Here is a 21,461-nt window from a genome sequence, read left to right on the forward strand (position 1 = left end):
TTTTGTGAGGAATCTTTTGTATTTGTGAAGGGTATTTATTATAGCTTGACTACAATGAAAGTTAACGTTTTTTCTTCTTTTGGTATAAAATATATAGATATATCTAATCTTAAGTTCTACTTAATTTAACAGGACCATCGAATGAAATTTTTGCAAGAAGCTCCCTCCGACCGTTACTTGGTTTGAGGTGTATTTTGCGGCCTTCTCAAACTTGAAACTTGGCTAGCACTTGTACACTTATAACAAATAAATAAAATATTTACAATACAGAGCCCAAGCCAAGAGGCGTCAGATTAACTGACCGTTAAGTTATGCTGAATTCAATAGGCATTTCAACCAACAGGAGAATAATATAGCAAAACTCAATCACAAAATACTTATCAAGAAGCCTAGTTGCCCAAACCAACACTGAATTGCCCTACACGAAAGAAAAAGAAAGCTATGAAAAGATATGAAAATATTTGTGTTAATCCAATGAAAGCGTGGAAAATGTGTTCGCGAGCAGAGCGTGTGCAAATCTTCAACTTGAATTGGGTCTTTGCATAATCGCAGTCATTGCTCAGTACTTTCAATGCAAACGCGCTAACGTGGATGGCATTGTTGCATTTGTTGTTGTATGACAAGTTCTTGCCAGCCACCAACTTTAGCGGCAATCTCTGCGTAGACACTGCAGCACGCAAACATTTCGCGCAACAACAGCACAAAGCCCATGCAACACTTCCTTATGCGCGCCACGCCGCCCGACAGCTGGCTGACGGACTGATAAGCGTCTGAACCGCTGCCACAAGTCTCAGCTGTAGTCCGTGCCAGAAGTGGCGGGTACTTGCTGCAAAATGCAACGGTGCTTCCTCTCTTACGCTCACCTGCGCCATATGTAACCGCAAGTGGGCGATCTTGCCGACACGGCGATGCGTCGTAGCTTATGATGAACCATTGCAACAACACCACTAGCACGAAAAAACTCGGCAACTGGGCGCAAGCCGTCGCGTCTCAACACCAACCAGTTGAATGAGCCAGTTAGTTAGGCCGACTTCGACATTTAGTCGCTGTCTGCCGTTGCTGTAATTCGTGGCGTGAAGCTAGTCCGGAGTTGCTCAGGCTAACGCTGATTTAGTTTAGTTAGTTCGTGTTCCCGTGCGGTCGTGTTGTAAGTAAGCGCGCGCGTACACAGTAAAATCGTCATTACTTCAACTGCTAGCAAACAAACGCGCACACAAATAATACTAAGCTTGCGGCTTAAAGTGCATAACAAAATAAAAAAAAAGTATACAAAAAAACAACAACCATATTCAGTGAGTCTCCCCCTGAGGCGTTTAAAAATGAAATGAAAGATTAAAATGTGTGTGTGACTTAGTGACTGATGACACCGCAATTGACCCGTAAAATTAAATACCACAAACAGCGGCTGTCCGTCGCCAGCAAACGCGCGTAGCTGGAAGCGTTTAAGGATCAACGCGGGGCAAGGTGTGACCTTAAACTTGCCAACCATTTGAAGTGTAGTGAAATGCAGTTAAAATTTACTAAAAACCACAAATTGGCATCGTAAATTAAAGTCACTAACTACGTCTGCTAATTGGCAACAACTATAAACGAACAACAACAAAGCAATAAAATACAAGTGCAACAGTGCTGAGTGAGCGTTTGAAAAATGCAAATGCTTTTAAGCGCAAAGGATACATTGAACCTGTGGATTATATTCATCTGTAATTGCATCGTTTTAAATGTCTCGAATTTGGGATTTGCGCGAGGCAAGTTTAATGACGGCGCGCTGCCTTCCACATTCGTATTTTCCCCATATATTTCGCTCATTGTGGCAATTAAGAGCTATTTGTTGTTTAATATCGTCGCATATTTCTGTGTTGCATGCAGCGCCGAGCGCATATAGCTTTGTTTTGTGTGTGTGTGTGTGTGTGCATGCATTGTAACATCATCATCATCTGCGCATGTATGCGCGCGTCCGCATTAATTCAGCGCGCACGCACTTTTATGGCCAGCGCTTACTCACCATAGCCATTAGCTGGCACCCGCGCTCGCAGCTCACCACTGGCGTCCGTGGCATTGGCCATCACAAACAACTATTGCTGCCACTTTGTTGAATGATCCGTTAAATAACCTCATTTTGTATTAAATGGCCGCACATCTTGTTTGACTTTTGCTACTCTTTTTACGCTTTTATGTGATCATTTTAATTTCATTTATTTTTTTTTTTTACCTCATGCTCAATTGTTTTGGTCTTTTCATACTGACAGCGCATTTACATACAGTTGTACCTATAGATGCCCCGTTTAACGCTTGCTCGTGTGGCACCTTAATAAAACGCGCAATGTAACACACACATACACAAAGTAACTACTTTTAATTGCCGCCACAATATGTGGTTTATTTGGTTATGAACCCGATTTACGAAACTCGCACGCTCGCATTCGGGAACCGCAAGCAGGTTAAAGCAGGAAAGCGTTCGGCACTCACGTATATTTGTAACATTTCGCCGTCGGCAAGTGGGCCGGCCTGGTTAGTTTGAAATTTTCACAATTTCCTGCGCACGTAAATTAAAATTATGAAAATTGCTGGTTGCACTTTTTAACAGAAAGGTGTGACTTGAGGAAAGCAGCAGTTTCACAGTTTGGAATCGTTGACTGCAATTCATCGGCGGAAGCGGTTTGCAAAAGTTAATCTTTAATTGCATTTTTTGAAAGTGGATAGCTGCAATAACTTAAAGTTTTTGCAAATCAAAGAATAATAATAGCTGTAAAAAGCATATCCGCTATCGTTAAAATGTTAAAAATTTCATCTTATCTGTTTACAAAGCCTTTCCGAAATTAGCAAAATGTAACACTGCAAAATGTCATCTTTGTATGACTCTCTCTATGTTCCTAAGCCGAATGCTGCCAAATTATATATTAATGAATATTTTTTTGTGCTAACATCAATTCTCTGATCTCTCTGCAATCAAAATCAAGCATTTGTGACGGTTTCGAACAAGAAAAACCTGATACAATTGCTTCGTGACGCATTCTTGGACTAACATCAGGACACACAATATTTTCAAACAAGATAAAGTCTTGTGCCTCTCTGTTGCTTCAGTACATATGTTATACTAGTATTTTAAGTATAATTGATGTACAATAATTTTCAATACACTGATCGTGCTTCAGTAAGCTAAACTTTAAGTATTGAAAGTTTTAAATGAGATTTACATATTTCCCAATCAAATATGTTAAATTGTTATTACCAACCATTCTAAATATTGTTGAAGTAATTTGTTCATGCTCAATCAATGTCCCAATGTCCTTCTTAAGAAAATGTCGAAAACTTTAAAGCTTTAAAGCTCTATTATTGAACTAAGTCTTCAAGACAGTCCAGATAGCGTTCTTTACGCAAGAAAACTAGGCATTAGAGAGTTTAAGGGGTTAGGGGTAGTCAGAGACACGAAAAAATTAGAATTTTCAGAATTTTTTTTTTTTGCTATTAAGTCATGTTAATTTACAAAAGTAGTAATATGGCATTATTATACAATGTTTTGACTTGAAGTCACGAAAATTTCAAAAAAAAATATATTAATTTCCAAAGTTATAGCTGTCTGTGTTGACCCAGTTCCAAAAAAGGTCCTTGCGGCGACAATCATAAGTCCTTGGAAATTCATCTAAAATCAATTGAATATATAAAAAAATTTTAAAATAGAACTTCGAAATCGAAACTTTTTTTTTCAAAAATTAACAAAATGGCGGCCTCAGGAAATTTTTTTCTAGATTTTTGGGAAAAAATCAACAGTTAATTAATCTTAAAAAAACGAAATTTTTGAATCAATAAAAAAATCCTTCGATCAGGCCCGAGTTTATTATGTATTCTAAAAGCTGTATAATTTTCATTCAAATCTACTAAGAGGTTTTCGAGTTACAGTTGTCACCAGTTCAAAAATCATGGTTTTGTGGAAAACGCATTTAAAGTTTCACACTAGAGCTACCGAGCGCTTTGAAGTGCCCGAGCGCTCTTTGTTATTTGTCGAATAACTCAAAAAGTAATTATCGGATCAACTTGAAATTTTCAGAGAATATTTTTAAGATATTACACTTAACGAAAATGCAAAAATTGATTGTTTGAAAATTCTGACTACCCCTAACCTCTTAAAAGCTCCATTGTTGGATCACGTTTGATTTTTTGTTCCAACCCAAATAGCTGAAACTTTTTAAGAGGCAATTATGCACTTGTAAAATCAAGAAAACAATGAAGAAAGCAGCTGATTTGTCGATTATGAACTGTAGTTTTCTTTTCAGAATTATGATGACAAGTAATGGGCCTTAATTTGTATCCGTAGAGACAAAATAACAAACACATATGGCTGATTTTCTACAACGGTATTTTAAACCAAAACTAAAAATTTCGACGGAAAAGGGATCCTTTTTTATTCCAATTCGTTCTTTTGACCTATGCAGTTCTATTCTCTTCTTTTGAGATACCATTATCAGATATCATAACGATGTTTTAGAAAACTATTGTTAAGTTGATTTGAATGTATTTCTAAGAGTATCGTTCGTAAAAAAATTTCAATATTTGTTCGGAAGCTAGCAAAATTCACACGCAGAACTGTTTATTTATCTATTCGATCACTCTTTCTCATCAAAATGTAAAAATTTAATAAGTATGTATATGTTGCAATACGTTTGAGAGTATTTATCTCTTTGTGATGAACACATGACCTTCAAGCCTTGATTATCTCTCTTTAAAAATATACGATACGTACAACTTACATCCATAAAATTCCAAAAGCATGATTTTTCTCTTCAGTACAGGATTCAAAGTTACTTATAGGTAAAGTAAATTAAAGATAATTTCAGTATATTAAATATTGGTTATCTACGGTATAAGGACCCAACAAATGAAAAATGAATTGTTATATATTCAATATTGCAATTGACATAATTTTCTTGTTTTTGGTTAATTCACTTTGAGAAGCATGATTATAAATAGCTGAGTCATTAAGGAGTTCTTGATTGTTAAGGAATTAATTGGAAATTCTGATGTTTTCATTTGTTAGACAAGTCAAAGTGGACACCAAAATTATTACAAACACGATTAAACTAAAAACTCCTCAATCAAATTTAATAAAAAATAAACAAAAAACATTAACTTCGGTTGCACCGAAGCTGTAATAACCTTCACAACTACAAAAGGTTCCTTACATGCACTTGATCCCGATCGTTCAGTTTGTATGGCAGCTATTTGCTATAATGGTCTCATGTCAGCCAGATCGTTATCTCAAAAACTGAGGGACTAGTTTGCGTATATACAGACATATGGACAGACGGACGGAGAGACGGAGAAACGAGCATAGCTTAATCGACTCAGCTCCTTACGCTGATCATTTATATACATATATCTACTTGATAGGGTGTAGATAGAAATGCGAAGACCTTGTCTTCAATGAAGCGAAATCTAAACCAAAATCATAAATATTTCTAGGTTATAATGAAAAGTTGTTGCATTCAAATTCTTTTTGTAATTAATTTATTTTACATATACACATAAATGCAAGGTATGACTCTTATCTATGTATGGTATATTATATAGACACGTTCCAACAACATACACGGAAAAGAAAGAAGCATCTTTTGATTTCACCAAAAGTAAGGCATTTCACAATGAAGTTGCCGGAAAAGATGTCAGCAACTGGTGGAGCGTCGCGTGTCAATATCTCAACAGAGCATTGCAAATGCGTTGCCAACAACCTGCCACCACTCATATTGTTGCACCAGCTGCATATGTGAAACAATTCTTCGAATGCAAGAGGCATTTGCTTTGAATAGATTAGCTTAAATCAAAACCGCACGTGAAAAAGAACAATAACAATAGCAAAAAACCACGAAAGCAATAAAAATATCATCAACGTTGCTGCAACACCACTGGAACCCTCCGCTCAAGTGTACATGCAAATGTATCTTAGTGTTGTATGTGTGTGTGTGTGTATGCAGGCGCTTGCATGCTAATTGCTTGTTGTACTCATGCCATATGGAAAAATTGGTTAATTATGTCACGAGGGTGGGAAAAATATTAAAATGCTGCACCTTCAGTTCGGTGGCCATTGCAGTTTCATTTGAAGCAGTAGCAAGCGCACCACTGTTGTGGCATTGTTTCGGAAGGAGCCAAGTAGACATGGGCCCGCACGTATATTTATATATATGGCACACCACAACAGTAACAAAAACAACAGCAAAGCAAGTAAGAGTGAAAAATTGTCGAGGAAAATTCACAAACCAGCAACAACAATAAAAGAAAAATGTTGTGGCGAAAAAACCGAAATTGCTATGTGCAACCATATGCCAGTCAACCAGATAGAGCACACAATTAAACACACACACGCCCACGCTCCTCCGATTTAACCGTTTGCTTGCGTCCACTCATTCCCACCCAAATGTTGGTTTGCCACCTACCGCTTGTATGAACACTGTTGGTGCAACACGGCTTTGGGAGTTCATGCAGTTTCCACTGGCAGCCAAACCGCAGCAAAAAACGCAAGTCGAAACAAAGAAAGTTTTTGCCGTTTTTGCCGTTTCTGCCACAATTTTGATTATTGCTGCAACTACTGCAACTGTTGACACATAGTAGTGGTGCTTGACAAGGAAAAGTTGCTCGCACAGCTTTGTGAGTGTTGCAAGCATTTCGCACGGTCAACTCTACACGCATTGTTCTTGTTATTCTTGATATGTAAGATGTTGGTTAGACTTTTTCGATTTTACTGACACAAATTAGCGATTGCTTAAGCAGACAATTATTAGATCTTTAGTTAGCAGAGTTGTTAGTCATTATGCATTTGGGAAAATTGTTAATATACTCGTACTGCTAATCATTTCCAAATTTTATCTAGCAAGAGAATTCTGACAGAAATCGAACAGGAAATGCTATTGATTATTTAAATTAAATAATCTTCAATTTCTCTCTCTCTCCTGAAAAGGACTAAGGCTGATTCACAAACAACTCTTTCTTCGCTGCCAAACACACACTAATTAACATATAGAAATCAAACTTCACACGAACATAAAAAAGGTTGTAACATACTAAATGGATCAGTAAGAGCCAAATTCGGTCAGATGATATATCATAGCTAAAACATAATCAACACAGAATTCAACATCTTGATTGTGTTTAAACTGCGTTCTCTTCTCACACTTAATACCATCTCAGATGAATTTAGTTACTATTGTAATTTCGAGAAATTGATCTCAGCTTCAAAAAAGGCTTCACTACAAAATTTTAGTCATATGAGTACGAAATGCGGTCTCCAGTAAACTCCGGTTCTGAATGTTACTTCACGTGATTGAAGGAAATAGTCTAAGAACGACGTAACTTCTTTGGTCATTATGTGCATTCTTACTGATCACTATAGTTTATTTCATAAAATTTATTCTAAACCAAACGAGAGTGGACTCATATTAATGTACTAGGATATAGAATTCGATAATTTCGGAACAGTTTAAAACTTCTTAAGATAAAAAAATCTAAGTTTTAACTTACTCAAGATTACGCTATGTACAATGTTATGGTACATCTCTACATGAGAATAAAAATATGTTGTCCAGTGTGTTACATTTGAAAGTAGTCAAGACTAGTGTTTCTAAATGAATATGAATATTTTGGAGTTGCAAGACATTCGCCTTAAAGAAATTCCAATTGTTTGCATTTTGGCTTGAAGAGATTTTTCCAATATCAAAGTGGCAAATGTTGATCGCATAACGAATACTTGTTTCTCCTTATTTTGAAATCGTTACCTACATAAGAATGCTTAAGCGCTTTGCTTATAATAAGTTTCAACTAATTAATGTCTTTTGTTCCGTACAGCTACACCAGCGTGCGCCTTCCACATGTACGATGGCGTCTCCGCGGAAAGTGAAGGTGTGCGCTTCATACGCCTACGAGAGGACGCTGAGATTGGCAAGGAAATACTGCTGCTGCGCGCCTACCCGCGTTCTGCAATAGCATTACGGAGTGTCGACAATTCCGGTGATCACAAATACTTTGGCCTCACAGAACTGAATACGACCACGGTGCGCATTTCTCTAACACGTTCCATTGAAGACTTGGTGGATCGTGATGTGCCACGCAATTTGTTAAAATTTCGAGTTGTGTGTGCGGGTAAAAATGAAAAGCTCGAAGAAGTAAGCCATTTTTCCATATGAATACTAACAACATAATTTAAAATCTTGAAAATCTTCAATTGTAGGGCAGTTACATATCGATAACCGTTTACATCGAAGATGTCAACGATAACGCACCGGAATTTCTCAACACACCCTACATCGTTGACGTGGATGAGAATACACCGCCGGGCACTATAGTCTTCGAGGGCATACAAGCGTTCGATCGTGATAAGCCGAATACACCCAACTCGGAAGTGCATTTCAGCATGTCGACAGTGCCAGAACAGCTATCGGCTGATGGCAGTCCATACTTTTCTTTAAAAAGCCCGCATCGCCCACTGCTTCTACTGAAGAAAGACTTGGATTTCGATAATGGCATACGGCTTTTTAAATTACCGCTGTTCGCATGGGATCGCGGCACTCCCGCTAACCAAGTGAATACAACAATTACTATTAATGTACGCGATGTTGATGATCTGCCACCGAAATTCACCGAAGGCGTTTATCGCACGAAAATCAATGAGTTTTATCCAATGACGGTGAGTTGATGTGCATATTTTATGGATACATTTACATCAGTTACAACAATTTACTTCTCTATACTATTTTAGGGCATACCCATCCGAGTTCCACTTTACTTCTCTCCACCGATCATGGCATTTGATCAGGACTCACTGAATGCTACGCTAATATATGAGATCATTTCAGGCAACGAGCGTAAATTATTTCGTATCAACCCCAACAACGGCATCATGTATCTCCAAAAAGAGGTCGATTTGGAGGAAGAGAGTTTACCAGGAAATACATTCGTGCTGCAGGTGGAGGCGCGCCAACGTGAAAATCCTTTGAGGAAGGCTGTTGCCAGGCATGACAAATTTAATGTTGTTCTTTCACTTTTAATTCAATTTTTGATATTTCCGTTTTCATAGAATCGAAGTGGAGGTTCTCGATCTCAATGACAACATACCAGAATTCGAAGCAGATTTCTACAACATCTCCATTGTTGAAAACTTACCCACTGGTTTTAGCGTGCTCCAAGTGAATGCCATCGATCGTGATCAAGGCGAGAATGCCGAATTTTTATATCAACTAACCGAAGAGCCGAAAGCAGCGGATGCATTTCGTATTGACGCCAGAACCGGTTGGATCACCGTTAACGATGACCGACTGCTTGATCGTGAGCAACGCAAGTCCTTGCATCTTATGGTGGAGGCAATTGAACGCCATCCACCTTATATGTCAGACGTCAATTTGCGCAAGCCTGGTCCGAGTAAAGTCAAAGTCGATATTACGTTGCTCGATACAAATGACAACACACCCAAATTCGAAAATGGCAATCTATACGAGTTCAAGGTACCCATAACAGCGCCAGTGGGGTACAAAATGGGGCAAGTAGTTGCATTGGACCCAGATGAGGGGCCGAACGGCTTACTATTATACGAGCTACAACGACCGAAGGGCAGCGGTTATATACCATTTCAACTGGATACGAAAAACGGCACAATTTACGTGAACGGACCGTTAAGACGTGGACGGATAGCGGTATTTGTGGAGGCCAGCGATCAGGTGAAATATAATATATTTTTATGCATATAACTATATAATTATAAAAATTTACTGAAACTAAAAAATTTTATTTCAGCCCATTAACCCATCGGAGCGTCGTTTTTCGTTAGCCGTCATTACGATTGAGGTTTATGCAACAATTGATGATCAAGCGATTGATTTTGTTGGTGCACCGTATGAATTCTGGGTAGGCTCTAATGCTCCCTTAGGTACCTCTGTAGGACAGGTACGTACCAGCCTCATCTACGAAGGAGAAGATGAAATTATGTATGATCTATTGCACACCTATTCCGAGGGCGTGCCTTTTGCCATCGAGGAACGTTCCGGAATTATTACGGTTATACGCGAATTATCGGAATTCACACGAAAGGTGTACTTATTCGAAGCGGTAGCCAATTATGTGAGTGACAAGCCGTTTCCATTTATCTCTTTTACTAATTCTAGAACTTTTAGCTTTTTGCCAATTCCACCAAAGCGCTCATCATGTCGCGTAGCTCACCACCTACCACCACGGCACCTACCCCTATCGAGCTCACCGATGAAGGCGTACTAATAACCAATGTCACCATACATGTTGTCATGAAACCCGAGAATAAGGTTCCCATGCGACCCGTTATCGAGTAAGCTTTTGTCTAAACAATTTAACAGCTTTATTAATTTTAATTTTTGACGCAGGGAAATCAATATGAATGTAATTCACTTTCATATCGAGGAGAATCTCGTCGGCGGCATTATTGGTCAGCTGCTGTATAAAAACGGCGTTAACGTGCTGAACAACGAATTGGGCACCTATCGCCAATTCCAGACTGCCAGCAATGTGACAATGGGTAGTCGCTTTCGCAGTCGCAGCCGCAGTCGCAATACATCCTCAGCACGCATGCGCTCTCCTCGACGTCTGGCCAGTGACTCAAATCTGAAATTACGATATATCATTGCGAACCAACAGGAAGTGGTTAACAAAATCAGCATCGCCGAAGATGGCACACTGCTCACACTAACCGGTCTTGATCGCGAAGAAAAGGATCAGTATGATCTAACGGTGATCGTTGAGTACACAACCGGCTTAGTCAGTGGTGCCGGTATATACCAAGTGACTGTCGAAGTGGATGACGTGAACGACAATGCGCCCAAGTTTAATAGCTTGTCTTATGTGGGACTAATCAATGAGAATAGTATTAGCGGCACTGAGATTTCTGTCAATCAGCCGATTCTAATTACCGATGCTGATTTGGGTAAGAACGCCGAATTCCGCTTAATACTGCAAGGTGACTATAGCGACCAATTCACTATTGATTTCTACAATGCCAGCAATGAAGCGCATAATAAAAGTCGACACGCGCTACAAACACCAGCCACTTTCAACGTTTTTAATTTGACCGATCAATGGAACGAAGAGTTTAAGTTCGTCGAAATGCAAAATATGCTTATGCAATCTGATATAAGACTGACAAGCGGTCCATACTTCCGTGTCACCTACAGTGGCAAGCGACCGTTGGATCGCGAAAAAGATCAGATTTATAAGCTCAAACTAATCGCTATCGATACTGGCGGTTTGACCACCTATACCCATCTCAATATACTTGTGGCCGATGTTAATGACCACGCGCCTATTTTTGAACGCATCTCCGTCTTTAAGGAGTCGAAGGTGGAGATACGCGAATACACCACCGATATGGAAATATACTTTGTGGACAACTCAGCAATTCAAATGATGGGCATGATGTCATCGGCAATGATTGCACCACCCTATCATATACCAGGCTCACCACGTCTCAGTTCTGAGTTTAGTTTTAATAACAGTTTCGTAGATGTACGCCAACAGCGTGGACGACCTCTGCGTAAACGCTTAAGTCGTGGAACTGGACAAAGTCCAATTATGAAATGTCCGCTGTTTGCTATATATGAGAACACGCCCATCACCACTAAAGTGCTGCAAGTTATGGCGAGTGATGAAGATTATGGCAACAATGCGGTCGTGCATTACGAGCTGGTCGCTGAACATGTAGATCGGCCCATAGTGGGTGCACAATTTTCAGCACGCTTTACCGGGGCTAGGCATTTTGCTATTGACAAGCTCAGTGGTGAGTTGACCGTCAATTATCCGTTAGCCGCAAATCTTGATATGCTTCTAAACCTCACCGCCTCTGATATTGATGGACTTAGGGATGTTACTTGTTTACGATTTACAGTAGTCGATGTCAATGATCATGCGCCTGTTTTCAAAAAGTCATGGTACAGTTTCGATACGGAAGAGGGCGAATATAAAGACAGTGTTTTGGGTCAGGTGTTGGCTGTGGATCTGGATTATGGTGAAAACGCAAACATATCATACAGTCTAAGTGCAATCGATTTGCCCTTCAAAATTAAACAACTTTCCGGAGTACTAAAGATCACTGGCTTGTTGGATCGGGAAGTACATCCCAAGTATAATTTTCAAGTTATTGCCACAGATAATGCCGAACCACTGTATCGTATGTCCAGCACAGTTGATATAGAAGTTAACGTTATAGACATCAATGACAATAAGCCTGAATTTATAGGCTACGATGATGTAGAGAACGCGGAAAAATATATTGCCGATCTAACAGATCGCACATTAACTTTGCCGATCTACAAAGCTTATCTTGATCGCAGTACAAAGCCAGGCATGTTTGTGAAGCAAGTGAATGCTATTGATAAAGATTATGTTGGTAACGGTAATGGCTTAGTGCTCTACTCCATACTACACCAAGACATACACAATCCCATATTCCAAATAGATTCACGTGACGGCACGATCACAACTGTAGCAAGTTTTCGCAGCTACAATGATTATGAGCACCTAAATGTGACCGTGGTTGCCTCGGACTTAGGCAGTCCGGCTCATTCATCGACCGCCGTAGTACTGATCAATTTGCAAGGGCAAGCTGTCACAGAGCCCACCACAGATGATATAGACCCACCTAATGAACAACGCAACGTGTCCATATTTCAACACCAGTACCACGAAGTTCAAGTGCTAGAGAATAATATCGCTCCTTTACAGCTAATTAAAATCAACATCACTAATGGACTTAATCCAGAAGTCTTCCGTTGGAGCTTGGTTATTGAAGAGAATGATGAAGAGAATTTCGATGCCCAACCAGTGTTTGAATTAGATCCCAAGACCACCACGTTATTTGCCTTAAAATCTTTCGATCGTGAACTCAAAAGCCGATATCAGTTACGTGTGCGAGCGGATCGCCTCAATCGTGAACCACGCAATTATGCGCGTATTTCATATCCTGTTACTGACGAGCGAGTCGACGGCTTGGATCCGAACGAATGTCGCATTATTGTAAACATCCAAGATGAGAACGATAATGAACCGCGATTCAAGTCCGCCGGCCAGGCCATTATTGCAGTAGTGCCGCGCACGGCTACCTTTGGTTACCCGGTCACGATAGTGATGGCATTCGATGCAGACGATGGATTAAATGCTGAAATACGTTACCGTTTGTTAAATGAGCCTTCCCGACTATTTGGCATCGATGAGTTGACGGGCAAAATACGTCTTATTGGTATTATACCGATGGATCAGCGCGTCTATGGGTTCGATGTGAAAGCTACGGATCGTGGAGGCGCTGACGATGGACGCAGCAGTATCGCAAACGTTTTTGTGTACATCATCGACGAGGCTCGGCAAGTACGTATTGTGGTCGCTGGAAAACCTGTAGAAGTGGAGCAGCGAATCGATGCGCTAATGCAGGTTCTTAGTGAGGCTATTCAAATGGACGTGCGTGTGCGTCTGTTAGAACCACATGTAGGCGGACTAGAACCGGCGTAAGTGAAATTTGTTTTAATTTGTAATGAAACTTTTCAATATATGTAATTATTTGTATATTCATATGCGATTTTTACCTTTAATATTTACAGCACTGATACCTATATTTATGCAGTGGATTACCGCACCAATGCAATTTTGGAAATGGAGCAACTGCAGGAGTGAGTGTTTTTAGCATAATCGAAATAGTCATAATAATAATTTTGCCATTATTAGTTGAGCGAAGTTTAGCGTAGACTAAGTAGGTTCCTATTTAAACCAGCATTTCGTTCGAGTGTTCACACGTTGCAGTTATGCCGTAACTAGCCTTTGGAATATTTCTTCTTTTATTACCCTCCTTCATGTGGAGCAGCAGTTGACTGAAGATGGTAACGATTTTAACAATAACAACGGCAGATAATATTCACTCCACATTTATTCCCTCTTGAACCGAGTCCTACAGATCTCATCTCACTTAGGATCGTTAGCTGAAATATGTTCATTAATACCTCTCTTACTTTTTGTGTTCTCTTGGAACAAAATATGATACTTAACCACATACTCTGTCTATCCATGGCATCACAACTATTTTTAACACTTGTTGTAAGTTGTTAAACGAGATAATGTAGTAACCCTTTATGTTCGTCACTATTTGGCACTCTCAAACCCATTACTGTTCCCAAAAATACCTCGATACAAAAGTACCTAGACAATTACCCATATACTGACATCGCACATCACATAGGAGTGACTTCGTAAAACAGCCTAAGTACAGCGCATTTCGAAATGTAAGGCTCTCGACATGGCTATAACTCACTTTACAGGGTGTTGTTCACAATTTTTGAGCTTTTGATACAAATTATGATGTGCAAAGCATCTGCTGTTGGTGTTTCACGATTTATTGCGCCTTCTGGCATGCGGGCTAGTGTCTTCAGTTCATTTACCATACCAAAGACGCAGAATTTTAAAAAGTTAAATAGACCTTAGTTTCGTCCGTTTTCTGCTTTTCGCTTATTTGTAAAAAAAAAAAATTTCTTGCGCTGTTCCCTCCACATTAGTTTATGTTAAGCATTTTTAACTGAATGTTACTTGGCGTATACGTAACTTAACCGTTACGAATTTAAACTCAATTTGGAATTTATAATTGCGACACTAATTGTTTTCCATATTTTAGACTGCTTGCTGGCCTACAGCTAGACGCTCTTCAATTGCAACAGCAACAAGGAAATAGTGGCAACTACGAAAACAAAAAACTAATGCCACGTATCATAGAACTCGCTGAATTTGGACAACTTACGCATAACACACCGCATTCGGGGAACTTCATCAGCGGCTTGGAGATTGTCAGCATTGTCTTGATTGTACTATGCGGAATCGGAGCCACGATGATAGCACTTTGCTTCCTGTGTCTGCGGCAGAAACGGTAAAGATCAAAACACAATTGGTACTAACATTAAGTTAAGAACTCTTTCACTTACACATACGCACAAACGTGCATTTACATGCATTTTAAGTTGCTTTGTTGTAAGTGGAAATATGTTAAGACTGATACACACACACACACACACACAGAGAGAATGTGTGGCGTGTGAGAAAAAAAAACAGAGCAGATTTGTCTGGTATTACGCGTAGTTTAGTCGCCATATAAGTACATACATACATACAAGCATATATACAAGCATATTTAGCCGTAGGTTAGCCATAGTTAATGTTAGTACAAGATAAGGAACTCTTTGAACACATGAAACAATAAATGTGAAGTAATGGAAACGAGTTGGTTGTTTGTTTATTTCTCGTTCGTCACTTAATTATGCCAGAAATTTTTGCGCACATTTCATGGCAAGATGGCTAGATGGGCAGTGGATGGCCGTCACTTAAGAGGAACTCATTATCTATTAGCCAAGGCTGGCGAGCCTAGTTCACGTCTATGGTAGATCGTCGGCCTGCCTGTTTCTGGCATTCGAACTCGTACACAAAAATTTATAACTGTAAAAGACCATGCACATAAGGAGATACAACAACAACAACGACAACAAATAACAATCGTAACAACAACCACTCATCTATTACAGCGCAATGTGTGGCAGTTGAAGGCATGCTACCAAACGATTCATTGGTAACATGTGCAACCCATATTTGTGGTGTTTCTTTTGCCCACGACATTTATTCAAGCGCCTCAATGCCAACCTGTTTGTGCGCAAGTGCGACCAAAGTCATGTTTGAGGCCAAGACCACTAGTACAATGTACAGTACTGCTTAGAGCCATATAGAACAAGTAATTTATAAAAATACGTATATATGTATGTATATAGATTTGTGTTTGTACATACATATGTATGTGCTTATATTATATATTGGTATACAGCTTTAAGAAAAAAACAAATTATTTGTGCCCACTTTAATCACACACACACACCTATTTTATATGCTCATTAAAATGCACATTTAACTACAACAACAACAACCATCACTTTGCCGCCTGTCAATCGCCGATTACCGATCACTGTTCACTGTTCACTGGCCGCCTTATTAGCAGCACCACTTGGACACAGCCGGAATTTCCCTCATCGGAAACCGGTCTCACTTACAGTGTTGCACGTACTGGCCTAGCGGTTGCCGGCAGCTGCCGCCAACATCACAATCGCCAGCGCCAGTTGCAACATAAGCAACAACATCAGAATAAGCAATTGCAACAGCAGCAACAACAACAAGTACAGCTTTGCGGTAAGTCAGTCAAGACCACAAGTTCTTTCATTCCAGAGTCGGTGTGTTCGTCCTCATCGCAGACACCATCTACGGCTGTTGCCGCTTCACCGCATAGTGAGTACCAACAACATCAACAGCAGCAACATAATCAGTTGCAATCATTGCATCCACACCAGCATTCACACCATCATCCGCATAGCCATAATCACGCGCTTCATTCGCATCTCAATCACTACACTCAGAGTGGACATGCGCAGCAGCAACAGCAAGTGTCCCACCAACATCATGCAGAGTAAGTCTAGACCAGAATTAGATCAGCTTATTGCAACAGAAGACACCTTCAACTCTTTATATCGTATGTAGTAAACTCGTATCGTCAAATTTGGGTCAGACCTGAATGGGTGCAAGTACAAACAAATATTTACAGTTGTATTAGGGGCATTCCAGAGCAAGTAAAATAGGTGCAGCCTGTGAAAGCAAATATTGAAAATTATCCGAATAAAAAATATGGGATAACATATAGCAAACAGTTGCACATATGTCATATACTACATACTAAGTAAACCCCTGAAATATCTAATTGGAACGATAGTCGAGAACCCTTGCCAGTTTTTTTCTCTCTTTAAACCCTCTTAATACCCGTCACAGTCACAATTCATATATAATAAAATGTTTGAGTGACAGCTATATGCTATAGAGGTCCGTTCTGAACAATTTGTTTGCAGATCATCTTATCAAATAAAAAGTTTTCTATACAAGAACTTGATTTAGATCGGTCAGTTTGTATGACAGCTATATGCTATAGTGATCCGATATCGACGGTTTCAACAAATAAGCAGATTCTTGAAAAGAAAAGACCGTGTGCAAAATTTCGTATCGACATTTCAAAAACTGAAAGACTGATTCGCGTACATGTATACAGAGAGACAGGACTAAATCGACTCAGCTCGTCACGCTGATCACATGTGAGATCTCCGGCGGGTTGTTACAAACTTTCTGGCAAACTTACTATCCGCTCAGTGTATAAAACCAACTTGCTTTCATAATAGACTAGTTTCGCAGACTTTACTCTCTTATCCTTCATATCTGTGGTTTTCCTGTGTTCGAATTTACAAGCAACTATCGTTCAATTATCAAAACAATGTGATTTGCTTTTAACATATTCTTACATAGCATTTTTTAGATTTTCATGGTATCGAACAAAAGTATGACTTTAGAATCCATTTCGACTAACTCCGTGTAAAAGAGATCTAGTGATCATGACTGAGCCCTATTTAAAAGTATTGTTTTGATACAGCATAAAAGAGATAAAGTTCAAAGCCATGCAAAAAGCTCCGAAGCTTACAAACTCACCATTTCATACTTGTATAAATCTGAAAGTTATACAGTGTAGATACTAGTGTAGTTAAAGAGAAAGCTATCTTGAATATTACCGGTACATTTGAGTATATACTTTACACAAAAGAGTTTCTCATAAAAATAGTGTACAACAGTCGCTAAGTGTTACTTAAAATTCATACTTAAAGTTTACTCTCGATTTCATAAAAAATTCGGTCAAAAAGTTTCCAAGGTCTAATCGGCAATTATATCTTAATTAACTGCTTTAAGAGGGCATAACCGAATGTTGAACAGCTTTGCTTTACAATAAAAAATATTCTTAAGAAATATTTACAATTTTTTTTTTGTCGAAGACAATGAGAAGCCGCTTTCAAAATATATATTACTATAGATGTCTAAAATACATACATATGTACGAGAGTACATATACATGACAAAATTATTATAATTTTTTTATTTTTCCTTCGACAGTCAACGACAGCGTGAATATATCGATGTGCCACTTCCCAAGTCCGTTGCCAAGTTAGCGGCAAGCAATCGATGTACAACAATGGAGAACGAACCCACGTCGCTGCCATTCGTGCTCTCGTACAATGTATGCCAACCAGTGAATAATCTGTAAGTTCACATAGAAAAAACAACAACAAAACACAAACATTTAAAAGTAAGATAAAATCGTTAGCCTTTACATGCATATTTGTATGTATGTATGTATGCATTTACCACATATATTATACTCGATTGGAATGCTGTACCTAGGATATACATACATACATGCATCAATGCAAATGTGCAATAGAAATATGGGTTTTACCGCAATTGCAAACAAATATCTAAGTTAAAAGCTTGCATATGCCTAAAGTATATAGTATATATACATACACATATATTGTAGTATATACTTGCTTGCAGATAAAAATATTTATATACATATATGTTGTTGTATATATATATGTTGCCCTAAAGAATGCAAATTTACTACTTTTCGTAGTGCACCCAGCGCATACGAGACCTCCATGTTTTCGCTGCACTCGAACGGTCAGGATTCGGGCGTCGACTTTCGCAGCAGTCGGGAGTTGTACGAAACATCGCCGGATTCCTTCAAAACCAGTTCGCAGCATTCGCAGAAGCTGAATGCATCGGAACTGCTCTGCCCCAGACATGGCAAACATAAGCACAGCAACAACAACAATATAAGTGCGAGTGGCGGTAGCGGTAGCGGCACGGCACCGATCGGCAACGACAGCAGGTAATTGAGAGAAATATATCCTTCCAATACACACTCACGCTCTATTCACTTAAAGTGACAATTACGAGGACTCGCTTAAAAATGACGAGCCCCTGGTGGCATCCAATTGCCGCAGCTCGCATGGCTTGCATAGCTCATTGTGCGATCATCACCACCGACACGACTATCAAAACACGAACTTCGAGAAACGCTCGGGCGTGCGACACTCCTTCTCCGGCGTTAAGGATGACTTGGTGCAGCACTCGCCGCAGATTTCGCTGCGCCCGCGCGGTCATATACTGCGCAACTCCATGAACGATCTGGAGGAGCGTCTGCACAACTTGGAGCAATCGTTTCGACGGCCGATGGACTATACGAAGTCCAGTTCGATTTTTTAGTGCAATGGAAAAAGTGTTCTCCATAAAGCTTATACAATTTGTATGTATGTATATTTAGTTTATGAAATCTATTCTATTTAGGAGCAAAGTACCTGTTACAAGAGTATTTGTTGGTTTGTGGTAGATAGTGCAATAAATACAATTTTACCAAAAATATTCTTAAAAAAATAATACATATTTATTCAAATAATACATTTGTCTTTCAATTATAAGTAATAATAAGCACACAATTCCAACAAGCTACAGCCTAGATTTGTACGAGTATTTAGTGGAAGAATTTAGCCTTGAACTCCAAGCAACCCTGCCAGTTCTCATCGAAGCCGGGAACCACCCGCTTGGCATTAGCATACCACTTAGCCACATTAGCATATTTGCTGAAGTCAAAACCGGCCACATCGAATGTGGACACCGTTGCTGCAACTGCTATGTCAGCCAAGCTGAGTGCGTCGCCGGCGACATAGCTGTGACCTTCCAAGAAGGTGTCCAACAACTCGAAGGCCGTCTCTATTTTCTTGTACAACTCGGGATCAGCCGGTGCCTTAGCGAATAATTGCGGATAGTAGTAGTCGGCGAAGCTCTTATACAGTGTGCCCATGTCGAAGTACAAACGCTGATTGATCACGGCCTTCTTCTTCGGGCACTTGGGGTACAACGTGTCGTCTTTGCCATATTTTTCAGCAAGATAGACCATAATGGCGCGCGACTCCCATAGAGCGAAACCGTTATCCACCAAAGTGGGTATGGTATGCTGTGGATTGATTTTCAGATACTCTGGTGTCAAGTGCTCGCCGGCCATTAGATTCAGGTTCTTCTTATTCAAGTTGACGTTGAGTGCTTTGGCGGTCATGATGACGGCACGGCAAGGTGAGGAGCCAGCGGTGTAGTAGAAATCCATTTTGTTACTGTTTTGTTTTTGGTAAATGCTGGAATGGGAGAGAGATGTTTTATTACAGAAATGTATGAAGACAAGGGTGGGTGGAGCGAAAAAGGTTTTTTTTTTTGCTTAGCCTGAAGATCGAATTTGTAGATATAAAAAAAAAATCACTTTTAAAGTAAATTTCGAGTTAAAATTAACAACTTAAAAAAATTGTTTGTGGTCATTATTGCAGTTTTAAAAAAAATCTTAAACGACAACATGCTTTTCTTAAGCGTTAAAATAAATTTTGAGTCCAAAACCGTCAAATTCGGTAATTTTTATATAAATGTGAAGAGTTTAAACCAAAAAAAAAATTTTTTTAACAAAAAAACTCGAAATTTACTTTAAAAGTGAGCATTTAGATGTTAAAAAAAATTTTCTTTTATTATAATCTACAAATTTTACCCTCAGGCTAAGCAAAAAATAAAAACCACCCTAATGAAGACGAAGATTTTCGTTATGCTTACGATAGCCTTTAGTTTAGTCATTTAGCAAATTGCTTACGTGTATTATGTAGGAAAAAAGTACAAACAGTTTCAATCATAATATTCACGCTTCAAACGGAGGGGGATTAAAAAGCTAAACGGTAGCTAGTAAAATAGTTAACGTTAATTGTTTTAGTATGCAAATGTGTGTGTATGTATCTGTAGTAAAAGATACAGTTTTCGAAGTAATTTTAGAGCTTTGTATCTGCTCAGAGTCTTATTTGTATATTTATTCGTCATTAGTCATTCGTTTATTGTAGGTTTTCTGAAATCAAACAAAGTTTTTGGCATACTTCATCATATTTTCCGTTTTTATTCTAGAACAAAAGAACGTAACTGTAATTTTTACTAGAAGATTTCCACTACCAACAAAAGCTAAATTACAGTGTCAAGCCCACACAGCTCGTCTATAGCGCTCATAAATCTGGTAACCAAACTTTTCAATCAACAAATATGTATTACTCAACTACCTTCACGCTGATTTTCTTTCACTTTTTACACAATAACATTTTTAAATAAAATCAATATATACACACATGCTATTTTTTGTTTCGAACGCTCATTAACCACATACTGAGGCACTATTATATATCTTTAAAAAAAATTAAGTATACACTTTAAAACACTCTAATCGGCTTTGCTCTTAACTCTTAAACTTCAAACTTACCTTAAGTGTTTAAACTTGAACGGGGAATTAATAACTGATGTCGTAGCGGCGAGTTGTTGGCCTTTTATAGTCAACTTACGTTTGGCTTTTATCCACAAGCGACTGCCGGTCTAAGCCACTGGCGTGAATGACACACTGTTTGAGCACAGTGTTCGATTTTTAAGAGATCAACTCTGAAAATAAGTTTCTCTTTGAAATTTTTCTCTTACCGCAAAATGAAAAAAAGCAAAAATAGCTTCACCGT

General features: G+C 39.0%; 2 protein-coding genes across 2 annotated transcripts; one reads left to right on the forward strand and one right to left on the reverse strand.

Annotated features, from left to right (window-relative positions):
- Positions 1-1,132: 1,132 nt before the first annotated feature.
- Positions 1,133-19,341, forward strand: Cad89D (cadherin 89D). The gene is made up of 14 exons (XM_014231277.3): positions 1,133-1,748; positions 7,834-8,150; positions 8,216-8,671; positions 8,744-8,997; positions 9,062-9,698; positions 9,775-10,098; positions 10,152-10,318; positions 10,374-13,499; positions 13,593-13,661; positions 14,654-14,902; positions 16,013-16,477; positions 17,995-18,141; positions 18,515-18,772; positions 18,828-19,341. Exons 1-14 carry the CDS (start codon positions 1,649-1,651, stop codon positions 19,147-19,149), a joined length of 6,891 nt encoding a protein of 2,296 aa, XP_014086752.2. The 5' UTR covers positions 1,133-1,648; the 3' UTR covers positions 19,150-19,341.
- LOC106615159 (glutathione S-transferase 1-1) lies at positions 19,304-21,364 on the reverse strand. The gene is made up of 2 exons (XM_014231246.3): positions 21,218-21,364; positions 19,304-20,072 (listed from the first exon to the last, which is right to left on the reverse strand). Exon 2 carries the CDS (start codon positions 20,042-20,044, stop codon positions 19,415-19,417), a length of 630 nt encoding a protein of 209 aa, XP_014086721.1. The 5' UTR covers positions 20,045-20,072; positions 21,218-21,364; the 3' UTR covers positions 19,304-19,414.
- Positions 21,365-21,461: the final 97 nt, after the last annotated feature.

This window comes from Bactrocera oleae, chromosome 2, assembly GCF_042242935.1.
Source record: "Bactrocera oleae isolate idBacOlea1 chromosome 2, idBacOlea1, whole genome shotgun sequence".
In the NCBI taxonomy this organism is placed as follows: domain Eukaryota; kingdom Metazoa; phylum Arthropoda; class Insecta; order Diptera; family Tephritidae; genus Bactrocera; species Bactrocera oleae.

Excerpts from the sequence above, each read along its gene's own strand:
- Cad89D (XM_014231277.3), top strand. The coding sequence starts at position 1,649 with ATGCAAATGCTTTTAAGCGCAAAGGATACATTGAACCTGTGGATTATA. Across the intron at positions 10,319-10,373 it reads CCCATGCGACCCGTTATCGA|GGAAATCAATATGAATGTAA; the intron begins GTAAGCTTTTGT and ends TTTTTGACGCAG. Across the intron at positions 13,500-13,592 it reads GTAGGCGGACTAGAACCGGC|CACTGATACCTATATTTATG; the intron begins GTAAGTGAAATT and ends TAATATTTACAG.
- LOC106615159 (XM_014231246.3), bottom strand. The coding sequence starts at position 20,044 with ATGGATTTCTACTACACCGCTGGCTCCTCACCTTGCCGTGCCGTCATC.